General features: G+C 42.4%; 2 protein-coding genes across 2 annotated transcripts; one reads left to right on the plus strand and one right to left on the minus strand.

Moving 5' to 3' along the window:
• Window positions 1-338: 338 nt before the first annotated feature.
• nuf2 (UF2 component of NDC80 kinetochore complex) lies at window positions 339-6,302 on the minus strand. Its single transcript, XM_042402452.1, has 13 exons — window positions 6,094-6,302; window positions 5,562-5,636; window positions 5,370-5,446; window positions 5,223-5,284; window positions 5,008-5,105; window positions 4,518-4,591; window positions 3,272-3,365; window positions 3,120-3,182; window positions 2,882-3,019; window positions 2,615-2,755; window positions 1,249-1,424; window positions 726-861; window positions 339-620 (listed from the first exon to the last, which is right to left on the minus strand). Exons 1-13 carry the CDS (start codon window positions 6,214-6,216, stop codon window positions 513-515), a joined length of 1,365 nt encoding a protein of 454 aa, XP_042258386.1. The 5' UTR covers window positions 6,217-6,302; the 3' UTR covers window positions 339-512.
• A 123-nt stretch (window positions 6,303-6,425) lies between these two features.
• ap5b1 (adaptor related protein complex 5 subunit beta 1) lies at window positions 6,426-12,845 on the plus strand. The gene is made up of 3 exons (XM_042402449.1): window positions 6,426-7,551; window positions 8,149-8,949; window positions 10,748-12,845. Exons 1-3 carry the CDS (start codon window positions 7,414-7,416, stop codon window positions 12,692-12,694), a joined length of 2,886 nt encoding a protein of 961 aa, XP_042258383.1. The 5' UTR covers window positions 6,426-7,413; the 3' UTR covers window positions 12,695-12,845.
• The last annotated feature ends 457 nt before the right edge of the window (window positions 12,846-13,302 follow it).

A 13,302-nucleotide genomic window follows, 5' to 3' on the forward strand; every position in this document is an offset into this window, starting at 1 on the left:
ATGACTGAAGACCAAACTATATTTAAATTAGTGAATCCTGTGGGGAGATATTTCTAGTACAACTATGCATCACCTCAAAATTTAAGACCTACCATAATCTAAAATAAGACATTTTATGACCTTAAATTCTGAAAATCTAATTTAAGACTGTCTAAGGATCCATGGGAACCTTGTTTTAAAAAGAAGCTGAGTCATGGAACAAATGGGCAAAGCATGACAAAGGTAACAGTGTTAGAATGATGGCTACTGCTGCGCTGTCTCTGAATATAAAACTGCTAATTTGCACATCATGAGGCCATAAAGAGCTGCTTACTTACTGAATCATCAAATCCTTTCAGTTATATATACACAGGACTGAACAGATTTATTGTGTCAAAGATTACAACATATACTTTTAATATACAACTCAAACATTTAAATAGTAAAGATCAAAAGGCAACAAAAGGTTAGAACACATACAAAACAACAACAAAGTACTGACAACACACAGTAATATAAAAGGTGAAAATGATTTAGAAGTTTTCAGACATCTTGGTGACAACTTGTTTCAGGTCCACTGTCTGCATCTCGATTCTACTGTGCAACTCGTCCATCGAAGTTGAAAGAGTGTCATACAGAACCTGGACACAGTCAAGCAAATGATGTTAGTCTCAAACTATGAATGAAACAAATAGAGAGGAAAAAGAAGACATGCTGGAGATCAGTTCTCTCTCTCGTGGTCGTACCTGAGCTTTCTCTGTCTCTCTGCTGCAGACGTCCTTCAGACTCTGGATCTTAGCTTTCAGCTGCTGCGTCTCCCCGGAGATCTGTTGGATTTTGTCAACCATCTCCTCACGCTTATGATGGATCTGGTTACACTGCCTGAAGGATAGTTATATATTTAACACAATGGGCCTCATAAGAACATTTTCCTATTCTTCTCCTGTGGGGTTTTACTCATACAAGTGTTCTGAGTCGGATTCAACAGACTCTCTTAACTACACAGGCTTGTTGTAAATCAGCCTGATGAATGAATATTTATGATATTTTATCATTAACACCCCTACAATTGCCATAAAGGCAAACTGTTCTGCTCAGTTTGTGGGCAAGTTTCATTCACAAACATGTTAAGAGGGCACCAGAGCTTCACTTCCTGCTGTCAAAACATAAGTTTATCCATGTTGGTAGGCGTATTAGAGGACCCCAAAACAATTAGAAAATGTTCATACTAATTCCATGATGAGTGTGTGAGGTGAGGTGTTTAAATACCCCAACATGTCTTGAACGTGTTGCTCCTTCATCTCCCTCTTCTTCTGTCTGCGGAGTTTCTGTTTGGACTCTTTATCCTGCTTCATGCCCAGAACTCTCTTCAACTGGCCTTCCTCAAAGCACAGGTTCTTCAGCTCCTTCTGACTCTTCTCATACTGGGCTGTCAGTTCCTGGACCTACATGAAACACACACACACACACAAATACATACATGCTGTGTTTCTACTAAACATGTTTGGAGGAAGTTCATTCTAAGAGGGTAAACCCTACGCAGAACCGTCATGCCTTCTCTGACTGACATTCAATATGAACTACTAGAAATAAAACCACTCATCAATACATTCAGCTCAGATCGACAGTCAGTCACAATTCACTGTTGAGTCTACGTGCTCCAACACTATGTAGACTAGTGGAGGTTCCTGTGTTGTGTATTTAAATATAATAAAAATGCAGCTTTTTCTTTAAAAGTAGTCATAATGAATCCTTTTTTTTGATCAAATCTGACATTTTAATGAGACTTTATTGGAGGATCATAATGGGATGTTAAATTCAGTTTTGTTCGTCTTGTTCTCTTGATTGCTGATCTTTCTGTCTTACTAGTGCTCTAACTTGTTGTACACTTGCTCTCTTGATGAAAAGTCAGCTTCAACTTTTATTTTAATGTCAGTAAACATTAGAAATGTACTCATCTTATTATTGACTAGTGAATGATGTTCAGCCCTGCATACTCCAATATTTCCTGGGTCATTGGAAAGTACTACTACTCTGGTGGAAACACAGGTAAGATTTCTAGGACGGATGAAACGATTAGTGGATTTAACAGAAAGTCGGCTACAGTTCCCTAGTTCCAACCTCTCAATTGTTAGGAATAGCTGACAGTTGAGAGGCAATTTACAATACGATTGTAAATTGAATGTCTTCAGTTAGACAAAAGACATTTGAAGATGTAACCTTGGCCTCTGGGAAATTGTTATTGTACCATTTTTCACAATTTTCTGGCATTTTGCAGTATAAAAAGTTAACCAATTCCTTAATAAATAACTGGCAGATTAATCAATGGAAATAATTGTCAGTTGCTGTTCCTTGATGGTTCTTGGGCTCCTTGAAAAGTTCCAGCAGTGGAAATGGGATATTTGTTGCTATGGGTTGTAAATACTTACACAATGATTGTGGATCTAGTTCACTTACTCTGTGCTTTATTTAAGTCTATGTTAAATAATGTGAGTCTGAGCAAACCTTTAGAAATATTTTTTAAAAAGGAGACTTCATTGGTTATTTTGATGGTTAAAAAGGATTTACATTTGTTTTTACTGCTCAGCGGCACAAAACGCATCGGCTGAGGTTTTGTTTTTTAAGAGATCCATACCTCCTCCTGTTGCTGCTTGGTGTTGATCATGCTGCTCTCCAGCTCCTGCAGCAGGGTGAACGTCTGCTGGATCTCCGCCTCAGTGTGGGTCACATTTTGCACCATGCTCTGCAGCTCCACCACTCGCTCATCTGTTTCTTCCTGAAATGAATCAAAAACGTATCACACATGTGAGGGGAAATAACTGGTCCCATACATCGCTCCGACTCAATCAGCGGACGGCAGCTTTGGAGCCGAAGGTCTCCCCCTTTTTCTTTTTCTACTCACGATGGAGTTCTTGATGTTCTTGACGTTCTCCCTCATCTTCTCCATCTGGCTCTTCAGCTCCTCTGGAGACTCCACGATCTGAGACTTGAGTTTGGTGATGTCTTCTTTCAGGTTGCTGACGTCCACCTTAACCTGGGCCTGAAACACACACACACACACACACGTTTTTAATTCATCCTTTTTTCAGCAGTTTAGGACGTCAGACTAAAGTACTGCATAATCATTTACAGACACGTACCAGTTTCTGAGTCTTCTCTGCGATTTTTGTTTTCAGCTCTGCGATGCTGTCGTTTTTTGCGTTCTGAAAGAAGATTAGGTTACTTTCAACTTGACTGAAAGCACACACAAGAACAGGTTTTATTATTTGGACTGTATTTCATCACCACCTACCACTTCCTGGTATTCATGCACGGTGGTGGCCTGCAGTTCAGAGAGAGCGGCTGCCAGCTCGTCAGACTCAGCCTGCTGCTCGGGTGGGATGGTCCTGAACAAGGACAAGAAAAACATGTGTACATCTGACTGTGCAAAGTCAAGTACCACTTTCATCTGTCTTTACAACATTTGTTATCCTACTATGGATTATTTTCATTCCTGATTGATCTGACAATTTGTTTTGATTAATCAAGTAATTTTTTGGTCTATAAAAAGCTGGAAAACAATCAAAAATATCCACTGAAAGCTCCCAGAGTCTGTGATAGTGTCTTCAAATTTGCTTGTTTTGTCCAACAAGCCAAATCCCCAAAATATTCTGTTCAAAATGACACAAAACATCAAAAATGCAGCTAATCCTCACATCTGAAGTGTTGAAGGTTGCAATATGTGACAGTCAGCCCCACTAGATGTCGCACTAGCACCAGCATCCCAGACCAAAACAAATGTGCCCGTTGTTTACTTAATAAAGTTGGGGGGAAAAAAAAGAAAGTGGTCTGTGAAGACAGCTCACCAAACTCCGATCACACTGTCAAACTAGTCAGTGCTGATCAAATATGGATCTAGACTCTCTTGCTGCGTTGCCTGTTTCTCACCTCAAAGCTTTTCAGAAACATATTTTAGTGTACCGTTTAGCTGTAATGTGAGGAAGTTTGTGACGCAGCCACCATGTTGGAAACGGACACAGAGGGACTCACATGCACTAACATGCACGTTCACATGCACTAACATGCACACTCACATTCACTAACATGCGCATGCACGCACACACAGGGAGTGTGACTTCATTGTCTTCCAGGTCGCCATCACTTCACTATATCCTGACGTAGCAAATAGTTGTTTGATGACATGGAGTGGGGCTGAATGTCATTTACTGAAACTTTAACAAATAACTTACATGAGTAATCGATTATTGTGGATCAGCTAATCAATTCAACTAAATGTTTCACCACAACTGAAATTAGCTGACAAAATAATTATTCCTGTGAATAAAGAAAACTGTTTCAACGCTTTATGTCCAGATGAAAAATATTAAAAAATAAAATAGAATTAAAAAATAAATAAATAAAATCACTTTACACATCCTCTCTATCCTCCTGTGACCATGAGACACTTTTTCAGATAGCTGATATAACCATAGAGCATTTTAAAGCTATTTACTAAACAAACAAATAAAAAATAATCACATGTTTAATTCAAGACTTACGTCAGCATCTCAATCTTCTTTTCTGCCTCCAGGTTGCCTTTGGTGTAAGTCTGCAGCCTGTCCATGTCTGCCCTCTAACAACACAAAGAGTCACATTTACAACATCATGCAACTCCAGAAACCTGTAAAGTGGTTTCTACCTTGTCAGAAAAACAAGCGTGTGGTTATAAAAATCCTTATCAAGACAGAAGATGTCCAGCAGTGTCCGTTATACTTGGAGATATATGCACAATATTAGAGGATATTATTAAAAATCTATTTGCGCTCTGTCCTGCAGTTCTTTGAAGCTATTTGATGTCATCTTGGATTTCTACAACTCATAATGATAATTTCATCAGTTAGTTAACATGGTTTAGGTGAAAAGTAATCAGTATATTCACACTACTAGACTTTGCTGAATCCTGCCGCATCCTGACATCATTCATTTCAGCAGCTGCTCCACAACTACATCTTACCCACCACTATACCCACATGTACAAACAGAACATACTAATTTAGCCTGTTTCTCTGAGATCACATCCATCCTCTGCTTCCTGAAGTGAAGAAAGTTCATGATGGCGCTTAGAACAGTCAGAGTTCTCTGTTTCTCTGAAAAGGAAGAGCAAGAGCATAATTACATTATTATCACTTTATTAGCCAGTGGAATATGTGGAGGTTTTATGACATATTTGGAAAGATTAAATTTCAAAACAAAACACTACTTACTTGGTGCCAGAAGGTCATTCAGTGAAAAGTCATACACCAAGCACATTGGCAGAAACTGCCGCCTAAGAAGATGATGCACAATATTGTTAAATAAATTAAAAATATATATCTTTCATAATATCCAAGAGAGATAGAATGAAAACCTACATGCGCACGTAGACGCTCATGATAGCAGCCGCCCCCTCATGATACTCTGGATACTGAATGTTCTCCAGCAGTGGAACCTGTTGGACGATGAAAATGACAATCAAGCCCTCAACTAAATGTAAAGACAACAAGTAGCTGTATGAGGTGATGATTAGTATTCTCGTTACATATTTCATCAAATGCAGTATTTACCATGGAGTGACACTCAGGTCTGAAGCGATACAGGAGATGCAACACTCTCATGTATAGCATCTGAACCGCCTCTGGCTGTAAGACAAGAATTGAGCGTTGTGTTAATGTTCTGTTAGTTTATCTGACCAGAGAGGACCGACGACCACCGTGTCCAGTACGTGCCGTCACCTCAGTCGCTCAGCAAGACGTCATCTACAGCTGTTTCCAACCCGATTCCCAGGGTGTAAAATTGGGAACTTTATTAAAAGGATTGGTTCAGATTTTTCCAAATCTCTTAATACATTACTCACATGTCTGCCCGTATGCGAATTTTATAAACAACGACATCAGCAAGAGACAAAGGCCTTAACGTTAACGAAAAATCCTTATCAAGACAGAGGATGTCCAGCAGTGTCCGTTATACAGTCATTGTTAACGTTAACGTTACAATGACTGTTCTCTCTTTACTTTTTGTGAACGTACAAACAGCCAAAGAAAGACCAACAACGACATCAGCAAGAGACAAAGGCATTAACGTTAACGTTAACGTTACCTTGGGAACGGGAGTCAGGTCGCCCTTTGTGAAGTGTTTCGATTCTTGGCCGACGAGAACTTCTGTTCTGTAAAAGTTCGTTATCGCGTCCGCAGTGTACACAGGGAATGTGTTTTCACCCATTGTCGCAACAAACTGAAAACAAACCAACTATTTCGACGGGACCATATATCCATGGACGGAGAAATTACAAAAATTGGCGCCTTCCTTGTCGATTTCTAGACAGAGCATCTGATTGGTCTTTTTGTTCTTCTTCTGTTGTGTATTAGATGGTACATGACTCAGCAGCGCCCTCCACCTCACCAACTATATAGTCTATGTGTAAAACATATATCCCCTTCATGCTGCTTGGATAAATGTGTATGTTAGGCCGGTCTTTCACTAAACAAGGTTTATTCATGAATAGAGAACAAAAGAACAAAAGTGTTTAACAACATATAGCATTATGTTAAGAGCATAAAACAGCAGCTATTTTACAGTTATACTAACAAACAACTTTTTTTGCGTTTTTGTTCACATTAAGCAATGAGAGAAATACAGGCCTAGTTTTAAATTTGTCCTGGCCAAAGTGAAATTTAAAACGAGACAAAATATGACAAAATTCATCAGGTAAAAGTAGTCCATAATGTTCTTGTCAAAAAGCTAAACACATTTTTCTTTTTTCCTTCTAACACTTGACAGTTCCACAATAACAAAGTGTTGGTCTTATTAGAGCCCTTAGAGTTAATTGAAACATATATATTCATATATTTGGTAAGGTAATAACCCCACCTTTTCCTTGCAAATAATGGAATAAAAACAAACAAACTTGAAGGAACCAACACAAATTCCCATTGTAAGAGTGCACAGATTGCTCGGTTGTTCTTTTTATGAAGCATATTATTATCTGTTGGTGTGTCTCCAGCAAGTGAGAACCATTTAAATTATATAAATTATATAAATTACTTATGTAAAGTATTATTGTATCCTTCTAATGAAACGTGGTTATTCCAGGGTTGCCTTTTATCTCTTAAGTGTTTCACTCTACATGTTACGTTTTATGCCTGGAGTTGAGTCTCTGGGCTAAATCACGACATACTGTATATTGATCATATAGTCAAGCCATTCATATGGATAAATATGGATTTGTGTTCACACTCCGGAGCAGCAGAGGGCGACAATGAAGCAACTCGAGCTTTTCATGTCATGTGACACAACACGGAACTCGCTGGTGTGCAGCTGGATGTTGGATGTCCGCGAGAAGAACATTAATTTTAAATTTAACGTTTACTGCGTGCAATGACTTTGGAAAGAGTTATTGAGTTTGATATTTGAGCGATAATGGCGGTGAGCTGGGCCGAGAGGACTTCTGCTTTCTCCCGCAGTCCGTCCCGCTTCCTCTCCGGGACTACAGCGGAGGCTTTCCTTGCCGAGCTGCTCCGTGAGCTCCGGGATGACAGAGCCAGCTACAGTGTCAAGGTAAACAACATAGATATATAACGTTAGTAAGTTAACACCCGGTCACCTCAGCTATGCTTCAGAAATCTGTTTCACTGCTTGTCGAAGAACAAACACATTTCCGGTATGAGTTATCCAGAAACTAGTGTTTAAAATAGTGAACTGAAATGTAACGTTACTCTGGTCTAAACGTCTTACTTCATGGTGGTAGATATAACAAGTTTTAGTGATTAACACCATGCTTCGTGTTGTTACATCAACTGTAAAATCTCGTCATAGCCGTAACACTAAATTGCCAAAATTTTAAACGGACTTTGGTATGTTGCACTCTGAACACAATCACGAACAATTTACTGGGTCGAAATGTGTCTAAATCCAGGAAGATGTACTGATAAGAGCTGAAACAATTAGTTGATTCATCGATTAGTCAATAGAAATAGCAGTTTTGATAAACAGAAGCATTTTTTACAGCAAAAATTCCCACTGAACCCAGCTCCTAAAAAAACTCTTCTTTGTCTTTTGGACTGTTTGTTGCACAAAACATTTCATGCAATCTTAAGATGAGATCATGTTTCTAGTGTTGTGATCAGTGATGACTCCATATTTCGTCCACCTCAGGTCCTCTTGCTGTCCCCGCTCTGCGAGCACCCGACCCTGCTGTGTCCCTCAGACTCTGTGGGAGAGGAGACGGCGCTGGAGCTCATGTCAGTGTTCACCCAGTGTCCCCAGTGTCCCAAATCCGTCCAGTTTCATTGTCACCTCCTCCTAGCTCTTACTTCTGTCCTCGTCTGCACTTCCTGTGTGAATGGCCGCTCCCGTGCATCTCAAGACTTCCTGGACCTACTCCTCCAGATAGCCCAGGACACCGGTGACCTCCACGGTGACGGGGCTCTGCGCTCTCTGCGAGCTACGGCGTGTGACTGCCTGCGGGAGCTGGAGGCCTGCTGCCCCGGCCTTCTCTCACAGCGCCTCGAGCTCTTGGGTGGGCTTCGGCACAAAGAAACCTCCAAGCTCCACCAGGCCTATGCAGGACTTCACACTCTGGTGATAAGAAACGCTGTGTATCAGCTTGCCCAGGAAACAGGAGCAGGTGCTGATCATCTTAAAGCTCTTCTAGGAGGAAATACATCTGTTGCATGGGAAGCAGAGCAGGACTCAGACCTGATGAATAACAAGGACTCATCCATACTGTCTTCCCTCATCCTGGGCCCAATGAGTACAGCCCCCACTCTCCAGACTGGGCCTGACTGCAAGGAGTTACGCTCAGTCCTGTCCTCCCTCCTGGAGGAGTCCTACCTCCTCACTCCTCTATGTCAAGCTGCACTGCTACATAGATTGATAGAGGTGGTCGCCATGGTGCCTGGTGTCCCGCCTGCCATCTTCAGAGCTCAACTGCTGCGACTGCTGGGCACAAGCGAGGTTTGTTTCAAATGGAATGAAGTAGAAAGCAGTGCAAGGTTTATGTGTTAAATCTTTCAGTGTCCATGTTATTCTGGATAATCCACAGATCACACTATCAGCTGTTTTCATCGGGATTATTTCTTTGGTAGAAAGTAGTCCCTTTGAAAAACTATCCACAGAGGTTTGTGAATTATCCAGAGTAGCCATAACTTTATCTCTTGAAAGTCATGTTGTTCATGAATTTTTAAAATGTAACTTTTCTATGCTGTGAGCACCACATGTTTAATACCAGAGATATCTCTGAAACCTCAGCACATACAACTGAAAAATATCTGCATGTTTTCACCAGAAATAAGACAGATTATTTTTTTTTGTAATAGGGTGAACCCTTTCACTTTCAGTTTGATTTCAATAGATATCGGCTGCTAAAAAAGTGTAGTTTTACATAAATGGAATATAGTTGGTCAGAGCTAGCTTTACTTTTAGCTCATCCTTCTTCTCATCAAAGTGTTTTTCAATGCGTTTAGTGACAGTAGCTCTAGATGGCACAACATACTCGGGCTCGAGGTACGAATATAAATAATATTACAAACATAAAGCGACCCTGATTATAAGACGATCCTCTCTTTTCCAACAGCTACTTTTGGAAAAATAACGTTACTTTTTGAATGTAACTTACATCATAGTATAGTTACATACTCACACACTCTCCTACCAGGCTCTTGGAAGCAGTCAAAAATTATTTTCTCTAGCAGTTAGCATTTACATGACTGCCTGTTTGTATTTTGGAACTCCTCATCATCTGTGACGGTGATATTTGGCAGCTTGACATATTCTGTTTCTACAGTAGAGATGTCGAAAGAAGCTTTGGACTCGTTTTCACTCGTCATGAATTTATTTCCTCCGTGGCAGAAAAACACATTACACAAGCCTTCAGAAACTCCTGCAGGTTAAACTGGACTAACCAAACACTTTCAGTGCAGACCGACTCTAACACACTCACTATAAACAGACTTTAAGACACTCGCTAGCCTAACAACATTACGGCTACAAACAACCCATAATGCAACACTGTGTGTAGGAGTTGGTTTTACACTACTTTATCCATCCAAAAAGAAGATCTTACGTTGTGAACACGTAATTGTCTAGCCGTTAGCAGAGTGTGTATGAAAATTAGACTGATATGCATAACCAATCAAAACTATTCTTGGCGGTTAACCGATGAACAGTTAACCGTTGACATCCCTAGAAACAACTTATGGTGGAGGAAAGACTGCTGGCAAAACTGCTGGTGATCATGGCCAACACCTCCCACCCCCTCTATGACATGACAGCCAGGCTAAGAAGCAGCCTGAGTATCAGCACCAGGCTGACTCAACCCCCGTGCCCCAGGGAGCAGCACTGGGGATCATTCCTGCCAAGTGCTGTCAGACTTTACAATTCATCTGACTTTGCCAGGCCCGCTGACATCACACTGTCTGTGGATTCACTTTAACCTGACTCCTAACTTGATGAATATTTATCTATTTATTCACTCAGTCACCTGCTTTTAGCCTCTGTGTCTGTGTCTGTTGTGTTTTTATTGTGTTTTAATGTCTTACTGGTGTTTTCATATATTTTTGTCATGTGTCATGGCTGCTATGACAATGTAATTTCCCTTCGGGGATTAATAAAGTTTTCTATCTATATAGCTATCTAATGATATGAGATTGTGATCATATCACACAGCCCTGCTAAACATTAAGTTAACCACCACAGTCTTGACATAATGAAAGTTTATGACTTCAAAGTTGTTGTTTTTTTTATCTCTTCTCAGGTTTGCCTCCTTCACAGCACTCTACTGATGAAGTGTGCGTTCACTGACAGCCTGTTTAGTGCAGAGGACGAAGCTTTCATCCTCAAACGGCTGGTCGTCCTCTCGCAGCACCCACTGCTGAGTACACCCGAGAAGCTTTTCTACATGGACTGCATCCTGCACTTTCCTGAGAACCGACCAATCAGCTGTGGCGATGGCGATGAGTCCCTCCCCGTGCTGCTGACTCCCCAACTATCCTCCGCTCTGCTGCCTACTGTATTCAACGACAGCGCCACCATGCTGGCCCGCCTCAACCTGCTGTCTCTGGTCTACCTGGAGGAGGGGGAGGGGGAGGGGGATGGGGAGGAAGGCAAGGGGCTGGCCTACCTCTACGAACACCTCACCTCGCTGCTCCGCATCGTGGAGAACGGAGGCAGCAGAGAGATTGTCGTCACCTTCTTCAGAGCTGCCTTCCTCTTTCTCTACTACTTCTGCCAGGTGGAGAGCTACTCCAAAGGCCTGACCGAGAAGCTGTGTGAGCTCTACCTCCGACACACCCACCTGGCCCTGCACCTCATCAACCTGGCCGACCAGACCCAGGACAGGCTCTCAGAGTCTAACTGGGCTGTCGAGCTCCTCCGGGCCCTGCAGGGGGTCATCACAGAGGCCCCGCTCGCCCAGCTTACCTTGCAAGACTTCAGCTGGCACCTCAAGATGCTGTCTCGAGTGGCAGAGGAAGGAGAAATCCCTCAGTGCAGCACCCTCAACTTCCTGTCCAGCATCATCACTCCTTCTTCCTCCTCGCTGTGCGTGAGCGGTGACTGGCGCCTAGGGAACAGTGTTCTGGGGGTTTGCCAGCGCCTGCTGGTACACCCCACCCTGGACTCGCTGCTCATACCTCTTGCCGACATCCTGCAGCATCTCGCCTGTCGCTACGGAGACACAGACATCCAGGACCACGCCCGCCTCTACTACACCCTTCTCACCACTCTGTCCAGGGAGAAGCTGGCCGGGGTGTTGGCGCAGGGAGCAAGCGAGGGAGGGCGGCAGGTCAAGAAGCGGTCTCTGTCCTGCATCATGGCTGAGAGCGAGGGGCTGACAGGCGTGCTAACCGTTCACCAGACGGAGAAACCGATATTCAGGCTGGTTGAGCTGGATGATTCTGAGCTACGAGAAGAAAAACAGACCAATCACGAAAGTGACTTGAACACAAATGAGACGCAGAAATGTCCAGGTGAGGCGAGCGCAGCAGCGGAAGCCTACAGAGCCCAGTTCCACCACCCTGGCTTCCCCTCAGAGATCACCTTACACTACCAGCTGACTCACACTGACGCTCACGACTCTCGCTTCGATCAGCTCTTCAGCATCCGCCTGCACTTCACCCTCACAGACGACCACTATGAAGAACTCTGCGACATCAGTGTGCCCTGTCTGTTCAGAGAGAGGCCGTCACCCGTGGTGAAACTGAGACTGAAACCAAGGCGGCCTTACCCCACCACCCTCCACGCCAGCGCCATCTTCACCACCCAGGACGGGCTCTCCTGGCACACCCTCCTGCCAGACGTCCATGTGTCTTTCCAGCAGGCCTTCATGCCTTTGCCTGCTCCCACAACTTGGGGAACAGGCAGCAAATTGAACGTGTTCGAGGGACTGTGGGATGAAATCTGCTCAGAGAGCGGGGAGAAGGATCAGGCCGACTGCACTACCAGTCTGTTTTGTTGCCAGCTGGAGGAGGCAGCTCTTGGGGCCTTGTTGGAAAAACACTTCCTCCCCTACCTTATATCAGATCCGTCCCATGAAGAAGAATTCAAAGTGCTTTTCTTCCTCCCCCCGCGCTCTCATATGCTGCTGAAGATCAGGTCCAAGGAGGATGCTGTTCACTTCAATATCGCCACAGATAACTGGCAGCTTCTGCCTCACACGAGCTCTTTTCTACTGACTGTTACATCCTCGCAGGAAGACAGATGACCATGATGCATCTTACCAGCTTGTTTTTAAAATTAAATAGCTGACTTTTACCAAAAATCATCCGTTGTTTGTCAGCGCTTTAATAATTCAAATGTACTTAAAATGATATTATAGAAGACAGTTGATTTAAAATAAAATGATTGCACTTTAATTTTCTTGACCTGAAGTTAAACAAGTGTGTAACATGAAATATTTTGTAATTTATTAACCAAATCCAGCCATAACTATTGACGTGACATTGGTTATTTTCTACAAATAGAATGCAACATAATTTATTTGATGAGTTGCACAAGATGTCACTGATAAATGGCTCAGAAGTTGTATTCTCCCAACATCAAAAAATAAAAAAGGTAAAAAAAATCAAAGAACAAACTTGCATGTGGTCTGTAGGACACATTAAAGGTACACTGTGTAGTTTTTGACTACTAGTGGCTACTAGTGGTACTACAGAGCAATGTTTAAACAAGTGGTCCATGTTTTCTTGCATCATACACACCGACTGGGCGATTAATTGAATTTTATTTTCTATTATGATTTCAACGCTTCCAATGATTACGAAAACAAGATAATCAAGATAAAACGATTATTGTGCCACATTCTATTTCGCA

This window comes from Thunnus maccoyii, chromosome 3 (assembly GCF_910596095.1).
Source record: "Thunnus maccoyii chromosome 3, fThuMac1.1, whole genome shotgun sequence".
Classification (NCBI taxonomy): domain Eukaryota; kingdom Metazoa; phylum Chordata; class Actinopteri; order Scombriformes; family Scombridae; genus Thunnus; species Thunnus maccoyii.